Source organism: Lagenorhynchus albirostris, chromosome 15 (assembly GCF_949774975.1).
Source record: "Lagenorhynchus albirostris chromosome 15, mLagAlb1.1, whole genome shotgun sequence".
In the NCBI taxonomy this organism is placed as follows: domain Eukaryota; kingdom Metazoa; phylum Chordata; class Mammalia; order Artiodactyla; family Delphinidae; genus Lagenorhynchus; species Lagenorhynchus albirostris.
Window position 1 is genome coordinate 28,943,503 of NC_083109.1, and position 23,324 is coordinate 28,966,826.

At 48.0% G+C, this 23,324-nt stretch overlaps 1 protein-coding gene across 1 annotated transcript in view; it reads left to right on the forward strand.

Moving 5' to 3' along the window:
- The first annotated feature begins 216 nt into the window (after positions 1–216).
- Positions 217–23,324, forward strand: part of TGM3 (transglutaminase 3) — a 42,103-nt gene continuing 18,995 nt past the window's right edge. Inside the window, exons 1-7 of the mRNA XM_060122988.1 lie at positions 217–315; positions 11,926–12,093; positions 12,438–12,680; positions 13,288–13,406; positions 14,800–14,928; positions 18,136–18,313; positions 18,417–18,552. Coding sequence (XP_059978971.1) covers positions 309–315; positions 11,926–12,093; positions 12,438–12,680; positions 13,288–13,406; positions 14,800–14,928; positions 18,136–18,313; positions 18,417–18,552 — 980 coding nt within the window. The 5' untranslated portion in view covers positions 217–308. The remainder of the gene's footprint in view (positions 316–11,925; positions 12,094–12,437; positions 12,681–13,287; positions 13,407–14,799; positions 14,929–18,135; positions 18,314–18,416; positions 18,553–23,324) is intronic.

The window sequence follows — 23,324 nt, forward strand, 5'->3', positions numbered from 1 at the left end:
TCTTGAAAAAAAAATCATAAACTCAAACTCTGCATGTTTTTTCTTACCTCCCCTCTTCTCCCCAAGCTGGTCTTGCACAAGCAGCATGACCTTCCATTGGGTGACAAGTATGTGGTTAGTGAAACGCTTACAGGTACTACAGGAAGGACCTGTAATGAGGTGGGTGCCTCACCCACCTCATTAGGACTCTCACTGGGGTGTGTAGGAGAAGCTTCTATAAATGGTAAGGTGATCCCAGCGGCCAGTCTCCCCACACCATCTGTGCCATTCCCAGACGAACCCAGAGAGGAGGCAAAGGAAGGTGAAACATGTCTGGTGAGTACATGGAATCTTCTCTGCCAGCCCCCGCTGGATGCCCATGCTTCTGGGCCGACTGAGAGGCAAGAGTGTCCAGCTCGGGACAGCTGCCTTGGGAACTCTGAAGGCTAGACCTTGATATTTTAGGGTTCTCTTTCTCAGTGGCTGCCTATTCCCTCTAGCATGGTCCCGGAGATAGAGCGTGTTTGGGATGGAGTCCTGAATAATGGGCAGGGTCTTCAACGCAGCTGGAGGTCATGTCCCCTTAGACAGACAGACAAGCTTTGCCTTTTCAAGCCAGCTGGTACCTGCTTTCTGTGTTTCTCAGTGCAGTTTTACCAGCTGTCAGTCACTCTGGCAAAGAAAAGTACATCTCAGGGCTACAAGGGAGGGAGGGAGTGGCAGCATGTGAGTTGATTTAAAAGAAACCATTGGTAGCGCCGGAATTCTCCTAAGTAAACTACACATCCAGAAGCACCAGCAAGCTCTTTAAAAGTGACTTGGTGAGCTGGAACCGCCAGGAGCAGAAGGGAGCAGGTGTGCCGAGGACAGTTCCTACCAGCGGCCCCTGGGAAGGGGGTGAAAAATCACTGCTGGGGAGCTCAGGTTCTCTGGCTCTGCGGTCACTTTGAGGACTGGGCTCGGCTTTGACGGCGCCCCTGCTAAGCAGCAGGCTAATTATTGCCTGTCATGGGTGTTCTGCCCAGTGGTTTGGCAGCTACACCAAATCCAAACAAGGCAAGAGTCAAACCGGTAAAATACTGTGAATGGTGGTTAGGTCTGCAGGAAGGTTTGCCCAAGAAATCGCTGAGCACGATGCAAACGGGCAATGCTGGTTACTTCAGAAGTCACAAAGACCAGGACAGGGTGGCAGCAAAAAGGACCATTCCCTTATCCCCAGCTTCCTCCCGTGAGCATGCAGCAGTGCTGGGTTGCTAAGAAGGGGAGCTTTGGATCCTGTAGACTTTAGCAAGAGGGGATGCCAGCTGTCAGCCAGGCCATCTCCCTCCCTCTGGAGGAGATGGTGGCCCAGGAAGGTACAGACACTTACCGGGGTCCCACAGAAAGCTGATAGCAGGGCCCAGACTCGGTTCTAGTAGCACCCTTTCCACCGTGTCCTACTATCAGAGCCGAGCTTATCCATGAGTGCGGGTGACGTCTGCGACACAGGAAAGCAGTACTGAACCTGGTTCCTCATTTGAGCCTGAGCCTCTGCTGCCGCTGAGCCTCAGGCTCCCGATTCAAGACAAAGGGCTTGAAATGGATAGACTTCCAGGCTCCTGCCAGTACTGACAGCTCTCTCACCATGAAAGGGCACCCGGGACAGAGAGCAATGGGCCCCAGCAGAGGCTCACCCTCTGGGGGCATGCGCACCCACAGCAGCCTGCCCACCGGGAGACCTGCATGACGTCCTGAGGGGCCCAGTGTGTCAGTGCCTGTGACTCATGGAATTGAGCTCTTAAGGCTCAACTTCTGGATCCACCAGATGTTCTAAGGTCACAGTGAAATGTGGACGATGGTCAGTTCAGAGAAAATCAAATTTTTAAAAAGAGAGACAGGGAAACACCTTCACTCCTTTGAAGCTCTCACACCTGAGTTCCTGGCCCGTCCTGGTCAGTCAGCCAAGCAGGTTTCAGAAAATGGTTCCTGAATGAACGGGTTCACTTACTGGACACCCAGGGAAAGAGCCACGAGGCGCGGTGGAGCACAGAGATCATGAGCTGCGGTCTCTGCCCTCGTGGGGCTCGAAGTGGATTGTCATTAGGCTGTGTTACAAATCCAAGCAAGAGCCAGGGGGCCAAGAGGAGGAGGGGATTAATCTTGGCCATGGTTTGGGGTAGGAAAGACCCTGGGACCCAGGTGGCACTTGGTATGGACGATGAGTTGGACTCAGTCAGAAGTAGTTTTGTGGGGGCTTCCCTGGTGGTGCAGTGCTTAAGAATCCGCCTGCCAATGCAGGGGACACGGCTTCAAGCCCTGGTCTGGGAAGATTCCACATGCCGTGGAGCAACTAAGCCCATGTGCCACAACTACTGAGCCTGTGCGGTAGCGCCCATGAGCCACAACTACTGGGCCCACGTGACACAACTACTGAAGCCCGTGTATTAGAGCCCGTGCTCCACAACAAGAGAAGCCACCTCAATGAGAAGCCCACACACCGCAAAGAAGAGTAGCTCGCGCTCGCCACAACGAGAGAAAGCCCGCACGCAGCAATGAAGACCCAATGCAGTCAAAAAAACAAATTAATTAATTTTTTTAAAAAAAGTGGTTTTGTGGAATGAGGAGTGTTCTGGGCGGAGGGAACAGGAAAAGAAACGTGGGTGGTTGGGCACGTGTGACCCAGGGGACTATCAGGGTCACAGCATGCTGGTCTGAGAGGGCTGCGTCTAGCTCCCAAGTTAAGGTTCGTGTTGGAATCCGGGGTGTGCGGTTACTCCGCCTCCCGGAGTGGGGGATGATGTAGTGGAGGAAGGTCTGGCAGCCTTCTGCACAGAGTGGTCGGGCACCATCTGCCTGCCAGGCACCGAGGCCAGAGCCCCACGCCAGACAGGAATGCAGGCTGTGGACACAGACGCTGGGCCCAGTGTGGAGGGGAAGCATTGTTCCCCATCCTTGAAGCCACTCGGAGGCCCTGGGTCAGAGGCAGGATCCCCAAGGTTCCAACCTGGATGCAGACCTCTGCCTGCAGGAGGCCAGAACCTCTGTGCTGGGGACTGACGCCCTGTCCCGCTGGGATGGTGCGCTTTCCCGCCAGCCGCTTTGCTGGGCAGAGCGCTGGCTTCAGGACTTACCCTCTCTGGCCTCAAGCCCCAGTGTGCAGAGGACCCGTGCCGTTCTGGGCTGTGGGTCTGCACAGAAGCCCTTTCCTGGGAGCTGGGATGCCAGCGGCTCTTTCCCCATTTCCAAGCCTCTGCGCTGTGTCCGTGCTGCTCTGTTCACCTCAGATAACTTCTCGGCTTAGCCTCCACCCTGCTGGGCTGCGCTCCACAGCTGGAGCAATGGTTCCTTCCCCAGGGCCCACGTGTTGGCCTGGGGTGTGAGCTGGAGTGAGGAAGTAAGGAACGGGGACTCAGGTCTCTGGATCGCTGAAGTAAGGAACGGGGACTCAGGTCTCTGGTAGGGGCTGAGGGGGATTCCGAAGGAGTCTGCACTCATCTCTCTCAGCCTGTTTTCCTCCTTTGTAAACAGGAGATGGTGACTGCCCCATCTGCCTCCCTCTCAGAGCAGCTGTGTGGCTCAGGGGAGAGAATTCACTGAAAGGAGCTTTGATTAGTGTAAACGCTATGTAGGCCTAAGGCAGTGATTCTCAGTCCTGGCTCTGGCTCCGAATTAGAATCACCAGGAGAGTTTAAGGGAAAAAAATCAACGCTGTCCCTAACGCAGAGATCGAGATCCTGATTTCGTGGGTCAGTGGTGGGGCTTAGGCTAATATGAATTCTCCAAATGATCCTTGGACTCAGTGAGGGTCTAAGAGATCCTAAACTCTCTCTGGAAGTGAAGGGGGCCCAGAATCCTTCTTCCTTCCTCTCCTCTCATGCTGACCATATAATGTCGAGGCGGGGAGGAAGCTGTGGGTGGCCCTTTCTCTCTGGCAGCTTCCTGGAACTGTGCCCAGGTCATGCCACCACCACGACCTCAGCTGGCTGCAGGGTGGCAGCGTGGAAATTGCGTGCGGTCAGGCTGCACCAGCTCCCAGTCTGGGCTCAGGCCAGGCTCTGCCTGAGCAAGTGATATTTGGCAAGTGACATCACCTGACTGGACTTTCAAATCACTCATCTGTGAAATGAGAATGACAACATAGAAGGGTTTGTAACTATAAAAGAACACATGCTCACACATGCTCACACATGCTTAGCAGTGTCTGCACATCTGAGGCCCTCAATGGCAGCCCATGAGAAAGCTCAAACCCTCCTCTATCCTGTGTTGCTGGTGCCATTATGTGTGGGATCCTAAGGCATTTGTATCCCCCTGCCAGAGGGCCAGGCCCTAGTGATGGGCACACGTGGAATCCCAACAAAAGCCCTACAAGGGAGGATGTTTGGTTTCACTGTCCCCTTCTACAGAGATGCTGAGACCTTGCTCAAGGCTGCTCAGACCATCCGTTCAGGGCTCATTCATCCCGGGATCCTCAGCAGCCCCTCATTCAGCCACCCAGGGAATCCCCATTTCCCCACGACCTGGGTGCCAAGAAATTGTACCACCCATGCTGCACAGGGATTGAAAATGTCTGAATGTGGGGGAAAGATGAAGGGAAGCAGCACAGGCTAGAGAGAGAGAAAGAAGAGAGTGGCAAGGGCTGGAGCGAGTGGGGGTCCTGCCAGGAGCTGGAAACATCCCGGTGCCTGGAGCTGAGGGGGGCATTGGAAATGACTCACAGCCCACCAGTGACCAAGATCTAAGACCTGGTTTCTGAGCCAAGCTCTGCCTCTAAACTACCCTGTGACCTCAGCAGATGGCTTCCCCTTCCGATGCCTCAGCTTTCTTACCTGTCATATGGGAATATTGGATCACATCACTGTTTTTCAAGCTGCCAGTTGTCACCCATGAGCAAGTTGTGAAATCAGTTTAGTGGATTGTGATCAGCAAATTAAAAAAAAAAAACAGAAAATATCAGTGCATTGTACATAATAAGGGTTAGTATTTTTTTGTGAAACTTTACGTCAATCATAGACCCATGTGTGTAAGCAATGTACAAAATGTATTTCTGTATTAATGAAGTCTCTAACAAAAAGCTTGAAGACACTTGGCTAGATGACTTTTAATATATCTCTCAGCCCTAATTAACTCTAGAAATCTGTAAGATTAAAAAAAATCTTAGTCTAGAGAAGAGACCTAGGGAATAGGGTCTGGGCAGGTGGGGAAGATGCAGCCCCCAGAGTATCATTATGTGATGGGCACCTGCCAGCAGCTCTCTGTGGTCCTCCCGGAAACAGGAAGTGAAAACCCCAGTCCCACACCTGCAACCAAGTCATCCTCCCTACCTGCTGCAGGTGACTCGATTACAGAGCCCAGCTGATAAGGATGGAGACGGTTGCCCTAGTGAGCCCGCTTTCACAATCTGGAATCTGTTCTGTGCTTCTCATGTTGCCCCTGCCAAAGGTGGACCACAGAAGAAGGGGAGGTTACATTATCAGGTATATGTAATTAGGTTTAGCTGTGAATGACAGTGAACCCCAAATAACAATGGCTTAGAGAAATAAACAAGACAGAAGTTTACTTCTTCCTTACACAATAGGCCTGGATGTAGGCCATTCTGGTGGAGAGGACAGCTGCACAATCCCCAGGGGCCTGGACTCTGTGCAGTTCTCCACTCTGATGTCCTGAGGGCATGCGTGGTCCAGAGTTGAGTCTACATCACACCCACACCCCGGGCAGCCGGTGGAAGAAGATGGAAGTGAGCAGGCTAAGGGCATTTGCCAACTTTTGAAAAAGAGGTTTCCTCAGAAGGATTGAAAACAGGTATTCAAACAAATACTTGCAAATGATTGTTCATAGCAGCACTATTTACAAGAGCCCAAAGGTAGAAACAACCCAAATGTCTCTCAACTGATGAATGGATGAACAAAATACAGTTTATAAACATAGTGGAATATTATTCAGCCATAAAGAAGGAAGGAGCTACTGATAAATGCTACCACATGGATGAACCTTGAAAACATTATGCTAAGTGAAAAACCAGACTCAAAGACTACGTACATGTGAGACTCGATTGATATGAAATGACCAAAATGGGCAAATCCAGGGGAACAGAAAGTAGATTAATGGTTGCCAGGGGCTGCAGTTAGCGGGGAATGGGGAGTGACTGCAGATGAGTGGGGGATATATTTGGGGTTGATGCAAAAGTTCTGAAAGTAGATAGTGGTGATGGTTGTACAACATTGTGAATATACTAAATGCCACCGAATTGTATGCTTTAAATGGTTAAAACAGTGAATTTCACCTCAATTTAAGAAAAAGAGGTTTCCTAGAAGTTAATATACATCACTATACCTACAAGTCATTGCCCAGAACTCATTCACATGACCCCCAGCTGCAGGGGAGCCTGGCCATTAACATGGGGGATTTTATTACCAAGAAAGAAGGAGCAAGTGAATACTGGGATAGACTCTTTTTTTTTTTTGCAGTACACGGGCCTCTCACTGTTGTGGTCTCTCCCATTGTGGAGCACAGGCTCCGGACGCACAGGCTCAGCGGCCATGGCTCACGGGCCCAGCCACTCCGCGGCACGTGGGATCTTCCTAGACCGGGGCATGAACCCGTGTCCCCTGCATCAGCAGGTGGACTCTCAACCACTGCGCCACCAGGGAAGCCCTGGGATAGACATTTGTCAGTTGCTACCACATTAGTGTTGCTGGTGACACTGATATTCTCAGGAAAAAAATATTGGGGAAATTGCCCCCGGCCTGATGGTAGAGTTAAGCAGAGACTCAAGGAGGTGGTGTGGGATTGTGAGACGGGACCTGGATGAGAGTTCAGAAACAATCCACTGTGGGCAAACCATCTCCTGGGCCTCCACGTCCTCACAGCCAGAATAAGGGTGTGGGGAGATGCTCGGTCTCCAAGGCTTCTCCCTCTGATGTTTTTGAGAGTCTGTGTTGATGAGTCAATTGTAAGGGCGAAGCCACTCTCCTTTCATCCCTGCCCTTCATCCAGGCAGGTGTAAAAAACAGCTCTGAGGCTCATAAACATCCATGAAGTTGTAAACTCAAGAAGAAACTTGGATGGCTGTGCACCTCCCCTACCCCCTGCCCTACCCTTTCTAGAACACTCTGGCTGTGATTAGTGCTATGCCAAGGGGTGGTGGGTGGGAGAACAAAGGCCCTGGATAATCCACAGACAGGATCATCAGATCCTTGATTTGGGGCTGGCAGAAACGATCCTAGGGCTCACACGTGGGGCGGTGACCGAGGGAGGCAGGAACCACCTGGGGACTTTGGGAGCGTGCACTCAGCATGCCGTCCCCCTCAGGATTCAGGGATGCTCCTCTTCTACTCACCTCCCAGTAGAATGCCCTTTGGAACACATTTCCCCTTCCAGGTGCTCACTCTCTCCTCCGTGTCAGGATGCAAATGCCAGAAGGGAGGACAATGCACAGTGAGGGCTTCTCACCACCTGGGTCCCCCTCCCAGGTGGAGAACAGGGGACCATGGCAACAGGGAGGTCAGTAAGACCTGGGTTCAGAATCCTGGCTCTGCCAATCATTAGGTATATGACCTCGAATAAGGTATCAGTTTCTTTCTTTTTTTTTTTAGTTGAAGTATACTTGATCTACGATGTTCTGTTAGTTTCAGGCATACAGTAAAGTGATTCGGTTATCCTTATATATATATTCTTTTCCATTATAGGTTATTACAAGATATTGAATATAGTTCCCTGTGCTATACAGTAGGACCTTGTTGTTTATCTATTTTATATATAGTAGTGTGTATCTGCTAATCCCCCCCTCAGTTTGCAGTTTCTGTAAGATTTCATCGATGACAGGTGTAAGGTGCTCTGTGTACTGTTTTGGGGTTTTTTTTTAGCAATACAAAAGGTAAATATTTTTTCAGAACAAAACTTTAAACAATCGATTTTACATTCTAAGCCACGAGGAAATCGCAAAACATAAAGGAAAGACAAAAACTAAAAGAAAAGCAGTGTACTGTCTTTTCTACTTGGACTTGATAACACTTAGTAGACCCAATGCCCTCTAGCTTGGCCTATTTCCCAAGTACATTTCAGAGTTAACAGCTCCCTTGGAATTCCATCTTTCTCCTGAGAGTCTGGAGGTTGCAGATGAGCTCCAGTCGGCTGCTTCTCTGGGGACACTAGCTATTGAGGCTAAGATGCAAATGCAAACCTTTACTCAGGAGCACCTCTATTTCTCACTGATGGCAATGAACGGGGAAGGGGAAGGCCACAAAGAAGTGGGGCCACTTTAATCCAGATATGGTACCCCAGGGGGCAATGAGTACACCCTGGATTATGGTCCTTTGTCCCTTCCGTATCTCCCAAGTATTCTGGAGCTCCTGCCAAATCTTCTGCTTCCTTCCCCAGATGATTTCTTAGCATTCCCCTGGGCTCATTATTCTGGAAAGAGCAGACTTTCTGGGCCCTCAAGTGTTGAGGAAAATGTTGTGAGGTGTGAGAGGTAGTGGAATGAGCACCGGGCTTGGGGTCAGGGAACTCTACTCTAGGCTAGCTCTGGCACCAGACAGCTATGTGATTTTGATCCAGTCATTTAACCTCTCTGGTTCTGTTTCATCTGTTGGAAAACCAGTGGATTGGTCTAGACCAATTTTTAGGTCCTTTCCAGCAGGAAAATTCCAGATTCGATTCCATGATTCTGTGAAGAACGGTTTCTGAGCCACTGAAAGCGCTGTCACAAGGTCCATGCATTTTAATGCCATAAGAGAGGCCCTTGGCCACCATTCAGAGCCTATTGACTCAGGTTACATACACTTCTAACAACACTGGTTTCACAAATTCTCAGACCACGGAGATTAGAAGCAGCAAATTAAAAGGGGACGGGATGAGCTTCAAAAGATAGACACCCTGACAGAAGCCAGGGTCAACAATATTCTCAATTCAACAAACATTGATCTTCAAAAACGATAAAAAATAGTTTAAAAAAAAAGGTTTGGCACTTAAGAGGGGTAAGCTGGCTGTGTGTTCACCCTGGCAGGCAGGCGGGTGTTCAGTGCCCGGCCACGCCGGTTAGCTGAGCTGCCACGGAATTGTGAACCGCTTTGGGACACTGGGCAAAGGCGTATCCTCGTTTGCCACAAAGGTTACACACGATGCCCTCCGGCAGTAAGGGCTCAAGTGCCCCTCCTCCCCGCACCCGAAGGGGTGCTCTGTGTACTGTTAAGAGCAGTTGACACATAGGAGACTGATGACAAATGTGTCATTCTCTTCCTCACCCTCCAACTCAGAGAGACTCTGCATGTCCCACGAGCACCCCATGAAGGAGCAAGACTCCTTCATGCCGGGGCTTATGCTGGGAGAGGCAGAGATGACCATCTCAGTCACCCCAGGACTTCACCTAGTCCACGCAAAGTGCCCTTCGTCTCCTTTCGGTGTCTCTGCAGCCAAGGCACCCTGGAGCTCAGTCTTCTTCATCATTTTCCCTGCAGACAAGCCACTGCGTTCTGGCATGAAAGGGAGACATCGCTACTATTTTTCTGATAGTTAGAATTGTTTTATTTTTCAGGACTTAAGCAAACCTATGTACACTGGCTGTGTGTACTTTTGCATGTTGATTCATCTTTTTTTCATATAGCAAACAGTGCATAACCCTCGGCACAGCAAAGAAGGAGGTGGGCCTGTTGGAGGGAAGGCAGAAGCTGGCTATAGATGGGAGTCGCTGCCACCCCTCTTTCCTCACCCCTGTGCTTGACTGAGGGCTGTCTGGGGACATAATTGCTGCTCTCCAAGAGTCCATAGTCAAGAATAATAAGCTTCTCCTGGGGAGAAGGCGCATATCTTTTAGGGTTTGGGAGCGGGGAAGAATCTCCAGGGGGGCTTGTGTGACCTCAGACCACACATTTCTAAGAGCTCTTCTTTTTTTCTAAAACGAGACAGTGAGTGAAGCTCTACCGGATCCCATGCACAGAAGGCAGTGAGCACAGTTCGTAAGAGGCAGGGGTTTAAAAGGTGGGGACGTTGCCCTAAAGAGTCCTAGCTTTTAGCAAACCAGCTCTCTGCAAGTCACGTAGAGCTTGATGTTTGCCAGAGGGTGCCTGAGATCTGAGCTGTCGCCATTCAATGTCTGCATTCAGGAGCGTTCATCCTCTTCTGTCCCACCTTCTCTCCGTTTGCCTTGCCCTTCATTCAATAGATATTTTTGATTGCATGAATGTTTTAGTTTCCCTGAGTAAAAAAAAACTTAATTTATTCTTTCAATAACCATTTGTTCAATGAATGAATGAACAAGTGGGCATTTGAATGAATGAATCTTTAGTACTCCAAGTGGAGGTGAGATCACCTCCTGAGCCCTGCTTCAGCAGCAGCCTTTGGCTCATCACCCGAGTCTGCGTCCCACTCAAGAGAGTGTCTCTTACGAGCCTCTGCCCATCTCCGGAGTTGCTTGGATGGGAGCCCCCAGCCCCAGGCCCGCCCTGGAGCCACGCCCTCCCTGCCTCCCCTTTCTCCTCTGTGCAAAGCCTCTGCTCTAGCCGAATGAGACACCTGCTCTCCTGGGTCTTGGGCGTCTCTGCCTGTTGCCTGGAACGCACCTGACAAAATTCTCTCTTCCTTCAAGGCCCAGCATTTTCAATGAATTTTTTCTGATCCCTGTAACTGAAAGTGATTCTTACCTACATCTCCTAGACACCTTTTCTGGGGGAGATTGGATTTACCTCATTCCACCATTCATTCTGACATGTTGTCTTATGCACTCCTGAAGCTCTTTGAGGATTCAAACTACTTTTCATACATTTTCACACCCCCAACATTGTGCTTTACGTAGTGTTCTATAAATAATATGTATTCTCTATATGTTTATTGAACAAATACCCCATATACACCTTTCCTTATAGACTAAATTTAGAGCTCTAGTCATGATAGTCATTGCATGACATTAGTTTTATGTTTGTTTGCTCATTTATTCCCTCGGTTGTTTGTCTAACTGTCCTAATACAGTCAAGCAATGTGCTAGGCATCAGAAGATAAAGTTCAAGAAGGCACATTCTGATGAACACAGACAGACACGTATAAACAAGAGCTGTGCCTGGTGCTGGGATGGGCTACTCCACTCCCATCGTAGCCATGGCCACATCATAAAGACAGAGACCACTTTCATTTGCAGAAGAATGGGTGGTGAACATCTCAAATGTAGCTCAAAGGAATTAAATATCTCAAAAGGTTTAAATTGGCTAAACTCCTCATATCTCCTGGAATCTTTCTTCTCTGAAACCCTTCTCAGCTTAGCTCCCTCACCTCCACAATCACCTGAGAAGTTTGGGGGTGGATTTTGAGGTGTTAGTCCTCAGGGTCTTATCCAGGGATCTCACGGCCTTAGGCCACTCTTGCCAGTGAGCATTTGAAAGACCTTCCAGGCCAGTGATTGCCCAATCTCCAGCCTCGAAATGCTTGTCAGGGTTACACAATCCTCCTCAGCATCAGATGCTCAGGCCAACACCGAGGTGTTGCACATATAAAGTACAGATGACACAGCTAAATGTTTGCTGGGTGTCGGAGTGATAGAAGACACCTGGTATCTGGGAGGACACAAAGGAAAAAGCAAGGAAGCCAAACCAAGGTGGTGGATTCGAGAGAAGTAGCCTCCTCCCAGTCCTACGTGAGCCCCCATCCACAAAGGAAGGAGGATAAAGTGGACAGAATTGGTTACTCAGTTCTCCTGGCCAGTTGGGTGAAGCTACTTCTTTGAGAGCTGAGTGACAGTTGGCCAGGGGGAGGGGGAAGTGGGACTAGTGTGTGCAGAGCTTCAGCAGCCTGAAAAGGCAGATGGGAATAGGTTGTAAAGTGCTTGCTATGCTTGCATTTTCATGTGATTCTTCCTAGAATATTCTTCCCCAGCGAGCCCTGTCCAAAAGCAGTCTCTTTGGTAACTTACACTTTTTCCCCCACACCACCATCCCTTGCCTCTGAGGATCTCAAGTCTTCTTTTCTGTCTCATGGCTTTAGGACTCCAGAGTGTCGACTGGCAGATAAGCCTCAATGAGCAGGCACATCACACAGACAAGTTCTCCAGCCAGGAGCTTGTCGTGCGGAGAGGCCAACTCTTCTACATGTCATTGACCGTATACCGATGTCTCGGCTGTAACAGAAGTGCGACATTCACAGCTTCCACAGGTACCTGCTCCCTGCTTTCCCAGCCAACACGCATCTGAGTAGACCTTGGGGCTGTGCATCCGAGGGATGGTGGTGGTGGTGGCCCCGGGCTTTAGCCCAGCTCTACCATTGACTTGGTGTGACCTTGAGCAAGTTTCGGCCTGTCTCTGAGTCTGAGGGTCACAGTCTTCACATCAAGAGGGATTTGGCCCACGTGGTCTCTCCAGCTGCTTCCAGCGCCATAACACAATGCTTCATTGTATGATGTCTCCCAAAGGGCCCCGGCAGTTATATTGGAATCTGGTTTCTCCCCACAGTCTGGCCAACACTACTTGGTTTCCATTGTCCTATGCCTTCTTTTACAGGGCCTTACCCCTCAGAGTCGGCCAAGACAAAGGCTGTGTTTCCACTCTCCAACAGGATAAGTGGCACTGGCTGGGGTGCACAACTTCTGAACAACAAGAACAATGTTCTGAGCATCTCCATCCTCAGTCCTGCCGATGCACCCATAGGAAGATACACGCTGAGCATTGAGATCTCCTATGAGGGCAATGACTCCACTACGGAAGTTGGAACATTCATACTGCTCTTTAACCCCTGGTTGCAAGGTAGGCACCTAGCCACCCACACTCCCAGCCATCAGCCAAGCGATGCCCATGGAAAGGAGACGGGGGGAATGATTTTCATGGACTCAGGTTTGATTAGGGAAAGTTTCTGGAATATGGAAACCGCACAGAAGCTAGAAGTCAGAAGCCAGGGGTTTGAGTCCAGCTCTGCCACTTAACCAGCTTTGTGTGTCTGACAGTCACTCTACCCTTCCAAGCATCAAATTCCTCACCATTAAATGGGCATCCTGCTATTTCTGGAGCTATTGCAGGGATCTCATGGGCTTTTGAAAACTGTATAGTACGGTGTAATGACCACAGCACAATTCTGCAGTGTGGAGATAGCTTGTGCCTGAAGAAGCAAGTGTTTCATTCCCAAGGGTCTCATTTTCAGATTCTCAGGTCATCCCAGCTTCTTTTTCAAGCTCATAGTTCCCATAAGATGAGGTGGAAGCATTATAGCCCAAGGCTTCACTCCTCAGTGGAGGTTGGGTGAAGGGTTGCAGGTGGGGCTTGCTCCAGCCCCCAGGAGGATACTCAGGACTGAGAGGACGACTGGTCTCTATAGTCCTCTCTATAACCCCTAATATCTGCTTTTTGTGTCAAACAGCCGATAGTGTCTTTATGAGTAACCATGATGAGAGAGAGGAGTATGTTCAGGAAGATGCTGGCGTCATCTTCATGGGAAGAACAAGTTACATTAGCGTGATTGGCTGGAACTATGGACAGGTAAAAAGATCATAAAGCCTGGTGGTAATGTCCCTATTATACCCAAGAAGCTCAGCCGCTGGCCCCACAGATAGGTGGAAGTTCCCAAATCTGTCCATTCGCCTGCCTTCTCTTCATTCATCCATTCAGAAGGCATTTACTGATGACCTACTATGTGCCAGGCCCCAAGCTGCACAATATGGATACAGGAGATGGATAAGACAGATTTCCTGTCTTTGAGGAGGTCACAATCTAGTGGGCAAAACAGACACATAACTAAATTGATGCAATGAAGTGTTATTGGTACCATGATGCACAAATGAGGATAAGGCCCAGTAGAGACACTTGGGACAATACTGTAGTTTCTGTTATTCATTCTAGGTAAGAATGTGAGGAAGCTTCCTTGGCGTGTGCATTCGACCTTTCAAAGGTCCTTCATTAGTATGACATCTGAGTCCACAGAGTTCCCAGGTTTGCTCAGCCTGAAAAACATCCAGGGATTCCCTCCACCTTTTCTTTTCTCCAGTAGACAAATGAAGACATTACAAGGAAGTGCCTTGGGTGGGGTACCTTGCATGTCCAGCAGGGGGTGGACAGGTGCATTCTCTGCCATGTCCGGACCCCATTCTGTAGTCAACCAGAGCACATCTGCCGTATATTTTATATGTTGAGTTTTATATGTTGGGTTCTGTGTTAAATTTCATTCAAAAAGAAAGCGGGATGGGGTGGGTAAGGGCATAAGGTGCACCCGGGGATGGAAGGGAAGATATTTTTGAAGGGCGAGATCTGGGTAAGCCTCTCTTAGAAAAGGACTTTTGATCAGAAACCTGAAGGAGGCAAAGGAGCCAGATAGATCTCTTGGGGAAGAGCACTGGAGGTCGAAGGAACTGCACATGCAAAGACCCTAAGGCAAGAAAGAGCTTGGCCTTCTCCATTTGAGAAGCAATGACAAAAATAAGTCTTATTTTGTGAAAATGGCTTCAAATTCCAATTTAATGAGACATTTTATCTTTTTAATCAGTTTCCCCAAAGTCTGAGTAATATGCTCAAGATCAATGTCAGATCTAGATGGAAACTTTGAGATGAGCTCAGTCTGATCCCCTGTTATAAAGATGGACAAATTGAGGCCCAGACAGGCCAAGTGATTGTTCTCAAGTTCATAACAGTGAGGAAGTGCCATTAACTTTAGGGGCCTCAGTTCAAGGCCCTGTGTATAGCGAGAGCTCTGGATGAGTTTGCAGCGTTAAAGCCCAAGTTGGGTGGTTGTTCCTCAGATTCTCTCAGCTCTGGAGGCTGTGGAGTAGAAGGATCTGGGCAGAGCCCATGGTTCTTACCAGGGTAGCCCCCGTGCCTTCAATAAGCTGATACTATTTGTCATTTCTTTCATCGTAACATATGGTCCCATTTTGAACAGTTTGAAGAAGGCATTCTGAACATTTGCCTCTCTCTGCTGGATAATAGTCTGAATTTTCGCCGTGACCCTGCTACTGATGTGGCCCGCAGAGACGATCCCCAGTATATTGGCCGGGTGCTGAGTGCAATGGTGAGTGATGAGAAAACCATAATAACTAGTTATTCCTGTATATCAAACCCAGCTATGGGTTAGGCACAACCACTTATAGCGTTGGTTGACATCTCACAAAATGTAGTTGTGGCTGTTACCATCCCCATTTCGCACGCGTGGAGCCTCTACATTAAAGAACATTCCTGAGACACACAGCGAGTGGGTGGCAAAGGCAGAACTGGACCCTGGCTGCCTGGCTCCAAAGCCCTTTCCACTGTATTGCGAGGCCTTCCTCCAGTGACGAAGGATTTGGTCTTTGGGTGTCTGCCAGGACCAGAAGGAGGCAAAGCTGAGAATTTGCTCCATCCCTGGGGCTCCTGGGAAAGGGGGTAAGCTCCTGAGTGAGCCTGAAGCGTTAACCTCCTTTGCTCTGACTCATCCCATCCTCAGCACAGAGGGCTCCAGTGCCAGTGGGGAGGGCAGAGGCCAACACAGTCATTGTCTAGATGCGGAAACTGATGCCAGGGGGCTGAAGTGACTCACTCACAGCCTCAGCCTGTGAGTCTGGCCAGAACAAGGCCTCCAGCTGCCCGCCCAGGGCCTCCTTCACTTGTCCAGTCCCTCCACGTGAGAAACCTGTCCCCACTTCCCCAGACACATGTGCACGTGCACTCAGAGGCACACATAAGCTGGATGCTGGAGGAATGCACTGCTCTGTAGTCAGTGTGCAGAGAGCACCTCCATCAGAAATTATCCAAACAAGGGATAGCCTGCTCAAAAGTTACAAAGTAAAAAGCTAAAAGTCAGAGAGTTCTTGAACTTTAACCCTCTGAAACTAAATGATTACTCAGGAGTGTCTTTACCTTTTTTTTTTTTTTTTTTGATTAATGGACTAGGCATTTCAAGTCTCTTCTGAGTTGGGAGAATATCCAAGCTAACAAGCTAGTTACATGGTTAGAAATTTGAATGACCTTCTGACTGCATGATAGATATTGGGGGTCATCAGACAGCACTTCTTAACCCAAACTTCACAGGACAGCTGTGGGGAGGCCCAGGCAATGTGGAGGTGCTGAGGAAATGGTGGGGACCAAGGCAGCCGGGAAGAGTGCAGAGAGGGAGTGGGGCCTGGGCCCAACCTGGAAAACCAAGTGGCCCAGGAGGGGGTGGATTAAAGCCAACGCCAAGGTCGAGGGAAGCTGGATTCAGGCACTTTAGGAAGTTGAGCCTCCTCAGCTCAGGAGAGGGGAGGGGAGGCAGCTGGCTCCAGTAGCTGCTGACTCACCCCTGCCCTCCAGACAAACCACTTGATCTCAGAGCTGGGTGCCTCAGCGGAACCTCCCCACTCTCTCTCCAGCCCTCCTGGTTGGGCTGGGCCACGAGCGAATTATGGCCTGTGTGGGGCTTTGAAACCTCAGCTTTCAGTCAGAGATGACCCTGCTGATTACCACTTTGGAGGCTGATGCACCTGTGACTCAGGAGATGGGGATGGGCCGTGCAATCTTCCATCTTGAAGGAGCCCCATCTGGCCCCATCCTGCTATTCCAGCCCAGACCATCCTGGAGGGGCTGTGGAGCTCACCCACCACACGGAGGGACCGCGGAAGGCTGGGTCAGCCTGTCCTGGGCAAGGATCCTTCCATTTCCAGACTGTTCGTCCTCATAGGCCTTGCCCTTGTGGCCCCCACTGAGAGAGGGAGCCGTTCTCACTGTAAGGTTGGGATAAATGCTAGTCAAAGTTTCATAAACTCTGAAAACGTGGCTGCTGGAAGACAGCTGAGGAAGTACTTGTTTCTAAAGTTCCCTGTGTTGGAAGGTGAAGAATGAAGGCCCAGAGAGGGGAATCGACTCCCGCGCAAGCAGTCACCCAGCTGACAAGCAGCCAGGCTGGGCTTGCAACTCGGGTTTCTTCTTCTTCTTTTTTTTTATTTTTTATTGGAGTAGGGTTGCTTTACAATGTTATGTTAGTTTCTGCTGTAAGCAAAGTGAATCAGTTAGACGTATACATCTATCCTCTCTTTTTTAGATTTCCTTCCCATTTAGGTCACCACAGAGCATTGAGTAGATCTCCCTGTGCTATACAGTAGGTTCTCATTAGTTATCTATTATTTTACTTTATTTAAAAAAATTTTTTAAATTGGGGTATAGTTGTTTTACAGTGTTGTGTTAGTTTCTACTGTACAGCAAAGTGGAGTTCCCTGTGCGATACAGCGGGTTCTTATTAGTTATCTGTTTTATACATAGTAGTGTGTGTATGTCAATCCCAATCTCCCAATTCATCCCACCACCCCCTTTCCCCCCTTGGTAACCATATATTCGTTCTGTACATCTGTGTGTCTAGTTCTGCTTTGCAAATACGTTCATCTGTACCATTTTTCTAGATTGCACATATAAGCGATAATATACGATATTTGTTTTTCTCTCAGGTTTCTCCTTTTTTCATTCTCTTTTAACTTTTTGTCATGGAACAGTTCAGACTTTCACTAAAGTAGAGGAAAAAGTAAAATGAACTCTTACGTACCCATCACCGGCTTCAGCCATTACCCACTCAAGGCCATTCTTGTTTCATCTCTGTCCCTTCCTCCACAGATTGTTTGATAAATCGCAGACATTATATCATTTCATCCCTAAATATTTCAATATGAGTCTATAAAAGACTAAGACTAAGAAACTCAGATCTTTTGATCGCTAGTCCAGTGCTCTTTTCATACTGCATCGTGGTTGTGTTACTTATACAAGAATCATGCCTTAAGTTGAGGGAATGAATAAATGAATGAATGAATGAAAAGCAACAGTCCATCTTTATTCTTTCCAAGAAGAAGTTAGTTGCTGAAGTTCTAAGGGGATCTGTTTAGAAGACCAGGACACCAAAAGAGAGCTTCAAACCGTGGACTCTCGAGTCAGGCAGCAGCAGCTGCCCATGAGTTCTGGCCAGAAATTGCCTGCAGGCTGATTTTTTGCCCGTCCCTCACCACTGACAAGCCCCGGAGCCTCAGTTTTCCCTGTGAGCTGGGGATGATATGTGAATTAGGGGCAAACATGGCCTGTTAAGGAAAGCACTGTTAAATTCATATACCGCTTGATACCCCTAGGGGGATCATTGTCACAATTATCATCCAAATCACCCAGAAAGACAGAAAATCCTCTTGAAGGAGGCTCCCTGGCTTCCTTCCGTGTCTCCTTATCTTGTCCCCTGAACTCTGCAGGTCACTCTCTGTGCTGATTTCTTTGGGGTTTTTTTCCTGCCCAGATCAATGCCAATGATGACTATGGTGTGGTTTCTGGGAACTGGAGTGGTAACTACGTAGGTGGCCAGGACCCGAGGAACTGGAATGGCAGCGTGGAGATCCTCAAGCGGTGGCAAAGTTCTGGCTTCAGGCCAGTCCGATACGGCCAGTGCTGGGTCTTCGCTGGGACCCTCAACACAGGTACTCTGGGTGTGATGTGCCTTTCCTGGGTGGGCAGCAGTGGGGTACCCCAAGATACCATCTCCACTGCACCCCAAGTCCTCAGACTGCCCTTGACTTGCAGCGCTGCGGTGTTTGGGGATTCCCTCCCGAGTTATCACCAACTTCAACTCAGCTCATGACACAGACAAAAACCTCAGCGTGGATGTGTACTATGACCCCAGAGGATGGCCCATGGACAAAGGCAGTGACAGCATATGGTGAGTGTCTGACCCTTTCTGAGCACCACATCTGAGCAGCTTCTCCCCAGCTCTCCCCACCTCCTGGGACCCAGCTCCAAACAGGAGTTAGGAGGCAAGTACCATGTCAACATATGGTTTAGAGTGGAAATGCTATCACTTCTTGACCTTTTGGCTAAGATCAAGTGTAAAATGAAAATGCTGAATCTAGCAAGAATCTAGCAAGACCCGAAACAGCTCTTCTCAGAGTTCTGCAAAATCTGATGGTCTACTTTATCTCGCCGCCAGATGAAGGCTGTTATACCAGTGCAAGATATGATTCCTGGGCTCTTCCCTGAATTTGTAGCTCCCACTAGACCCTATGCTACTTTAGAAGATAAACACTGAAACTATTGATTTTCTAGTAATAAATATAGACTTATGTCACTTCAGGCAACCCATATGACTTTTGGGTTTTCTTAGAGAAAAGCGACACATTTTCTCTTATGCATATATACTTGCTGTGTATCATGGTTGATAGAATAACATGTTAGCTTATTCTGGATTCCAACTGAACAAAAAGAAGCTTTCTATGTAACTGGGCATATATATTTCTAACCATAAATATGCTATGTGCACACGAATCTATCCACACACATATGTATGTAATATATAATAAATGCCAACTGGAAGTAAGTTATCTAAAACTTATAGACATATATTCATAACTTTGTATAGCTGCATATATACATAAAATAGATATTGTTACAGCTATTTAAGATTAAACCATATGCCAAGTTATTACCAGATGGCAACTGAAAATAATTATGTCTATATCTGTATATACACATAGATATCTAGGTGTCTATGTATATAAAGTACTACATGCATATGTCAATAATCCATTGTTTGAATCCATTTCAAAGGCTATACACACACATAATCCCTCACATGCATATACTTGTCTAGATAACCTGATAACAGATGCCATCTTATTTCCAGATGTTCAACTTTGAAATGGTCTATAAAAAAATTCTTTATTACTTATTATTCCCAGAATAAGTAGATCCAACTTTACTGAAATGTACTCAGGGTAACTAATAAAGTCAAAGCAATAGTAAAATGAACAGAAAAAGCTTTTAAAACAAATAAACAACACCCCACACCAATAATGGCACTGGGTAGTGTAAGCAGCCCCTCCCCTCTGAAGGGAGGGAGGAGTATGAATTCACTCAAGGTCACATGGATTCTAGGGTTTAATGGGGCAGAGAAAGCTTATTTCAGAGGTTCTTTCTTAACCTGCCCGTACACAACGTTTCTCTCTAGTGGCACGGCTACTTACAGAGAGGTTTTTTTCCCAGCTTCTCATAAATGAAGGTCTTTTCTTCTGCCTGTTTTTTTCTTTTGTTACTGTGTCCAAAATCCCATTGTAACCTGTTCTGATCCTTGGGGCAATGACAGTCCTGACTTTGGCTTCCTTCACAAAAGGAGATGCTTGGTTCAACAAATGACTGATTTGGGGAAGGGGAGGTCCCCTTTGGCGTAACCCTTCTGTGATCATCCTGCACACTAGCAACTGCAGAGAGACCAGAATGCTTAAGGCTCAGTCCCTCCACTGAGAGCATATCTGGTGCTGCTAGGAGATAAGGAGTGGGGAGGCCATTAGTAGAAGCTATTTAGCAATGTGGGATGGTGTGGGGTATGCCAGGTGCGTGATTCAGACTGTAAGCACTGTGGGAACTCAGGAAGGGAGCCATCAAGGAAGACTTCCTGGGAACAGGAAGGTGGGGCCTTTAAGCTGAATTTGTAATTAGTCCTGAGATCTCTTGGTTCCTGGTTCATGCTACCACTCCACATTAGCTTCATAATTCATTCCAAATATAATCACCTTGAGGCAAGTCTGGGCCTGTGGAGACATTCCAGGGTGTCTCCACTGTCATTTCTCTTGGCCTCATTGCAGGGTATTGGGCCCTAAAGCTGTGATTTTTCCTGGGAGTCTCATCCCCCCCATCAGAACCGTCCTCAGAAAGCAGTGAGAGCTGTGAGTCCCTCCCCACCCTCCTCCCTACCAGCTGTGGGTGGGGAACCTGCACTGGGTGGTGTGCAGACAGGGAATCCTGAGCCCTAGTTCCAGCCCCACTACCATCTGGCTCTAGAACTTGTGAAAGCCACTTCATGTTTCTGGTCCCCAGTTTCCCCAGCAGTGAAATATAAAGGTTGGCCTGAAACTAGATGTTCACTTAAGTCTTTTTAATTATTTTATTCTCTGCAGCTTCAGTTTGCCCCACTTTTTATGTAAGAGCTACCCCTCCCAAGGGAGCTATTGCATCCCTTCAACATGGTTCCCACCAGGGGGTAGTGGGGGAGCTATCCCACGAGTCATTTTCTGCATAGAGTGGGATTCCTAACCTATTATTAAAAGGACAGTTTGGGTTTGAACAGAAATCCTTCCAACTGAATCTTTGTATGTTGTAAATGTTAAAAATTTTTAGAACCTTGTCCAGATTTGTTTAAAGTAATAGAATGTAAGGATCAAGTGAGGTTAAGCATCTGAAAGTGCTTAATAATAATACCAGCAGCAACTAATAATTTGCTGAGCGATTGTTGTGTTCCAGGTAATGTTCTGAGTGCTTGCATGTACTCTTCAGAAACAATGAAGTAGGCACTATTATGAACACCCCATTTTACAGTTGAGGAACCTGAGACACAGAGTCATTCACCCAAGGGCAGGTAACTAGAAAATGGTGGAGCTGGGATTTGAACCCAGGCGGCTTTGTAAACTATGAAGCACCAGAGAGATGCCAAAGAATGTTATCACTACTCCTGACTGAAGTTTGAGAATTCAGACCGCTTACTTTGAGATTTTCCAGAAAAGGAGTGGCTGGACACCAACCAGGTGGAAAAGCTGGGTTCTTAGGTTCACGCTTAGGCAGCAAACGCAACTTTTCTATGATACTAGATGCTGTCTCAGCAGCTCAGTGGGGAGAAACAATTTGCCCAAAGTCAAACTGAAATAGCATCCAAGTTGGAGGTGGACCTAGGTGTCTGTCAACATGACTCTCCCCAGTCAAAGAACATTAGAGCTGGAAGGGATCTTAGAGAGAGACCTACTCATTTCATAAAGGAGAAAACAGAGGCCCAGGGGGAAGCACCGGTAAACAGCTGGAGACATTCGGACGCTCTAAGTAAATGCCTAACTTTACATAAATTCCTTAACTTTTCTGTACCTTTGTTTCCCATCTGTAAAATGAAGGGCTAGGTCGGGGACCTCAAAAATTTCTTCTAGATCCTTCTTTGAATCACATTACAGGATCCAGTGGGGTCCATTTTCTTCTAAGCCATTCTGCTCATGACAGTGGTTGGGCTTAAAAGGCACAAGGCTCTGGAGTTTTCACTTCTTCGGAGTCAGGACACTCTGGGGGAAGCTTCTTTAATATGGTTCCCTTCTACACCACTATAAAGGAGGTTTCTGAGACCTGCAACCAAATGATTTGGAACAGTTCGGCCAAGGTTATCTTTACCTTGGCATTTCTGGCTCATTTTCTTATTTCATTCAACTTGATTCCCCAGTTTCTCGAGTCACAGACTTGACTCTATTTGTAGCCTTTTATAGAGCTCCGAGGTGGAAGGCAGATGGAGATTTCCCGGCCCTGTGGTCAGGGAGGTGGCGTCGGTCAGTTCTGGAGAAGAGCTGTCAGAACCCATACCCCCACTCGAGCCCTGGCTCCTAATGCGTCTCTCCATGGCCACCAGCCTCCACTAATACTTAGCTAGTCCCCAACGTACCTGGAGTAGCTTGCTCAGACCCACAGCAAGGAAACCAAGGCTGCAAGAGTGTCCAGGTTCCACAACAATTCAATTCAGTGAGCATGGTGTAAGTACTGCATGCCAGACCCTGCACTGGGCACAGGGCACCAAGAGGAGTGAGATACAGGAATCTCGCTAGAGGAGTTCCTAGCTGCATGAGAAGCTGGGTGATTACTGAGCAGAAGTCAAATAACTGAATCATGCAAGATGCAGAGATAGCACAGAGGTAAGGTTGGCACCCTCTGAGTATGTTAGGAAAAGATTTTCTGAAGGAGGTGGTATCTGAACTGCATTTGGAAGGACAAATAGGCAGAATGGGTAGGGATTTGGGTCACTTTCTAGAGAGGGTCTCCTGACCCCGTGAATTCAAAGGTTAGCATAACTCAGTTGCTGTCTCTAGGGGCGGTGGTTTATAAACTTCAAAGGTCGCATTAGAACTGATTTGAGTGGAGGGAGCTGGGAGGGCAGGAAATCTGCATCTTTTTAAATAAATGCCTCAGTCTCTCCTTTTCCTAAACTCCTACTCCTGAAACACTCAAGACAGGAGCAGAGCCCAAGGTTGGGAGGTGGGAAAGTATGTGGCACACAACCAGAAACAAACCCGATGGTGCATTTGAAAGGCACATACATCCCAAGTAGCTGTGAGCAAAATGCTGGCTTTCAAATGATGGAGGGACCAGGATGAACTTGTTATCTGCTTTGTCTTAAATTCCTGCCTTGCAAATAAGTATTCAAACATAGCTACTTACCAATCTATCTTAACCAACCCGCCCTTCTCTGGGGCTCTCTGCCAGGAATGAGATGAATGTGAAACGTGGTGTTCTCCCTGTTTCCTCATCCTCTCTTTCTCCTTTCACCCTTCTAGGGTCATCTTCCCACACTCCTCCTACTTTCCTGGGTGAATTCTAACTGATCTTAAGGACCCAATCAAAAAGGCATTTTGTGGGGCTGCCTGGAGATAATTTTTATGATGACTTTTTTTTCACAGTCATAGGAAATCTCAGAAG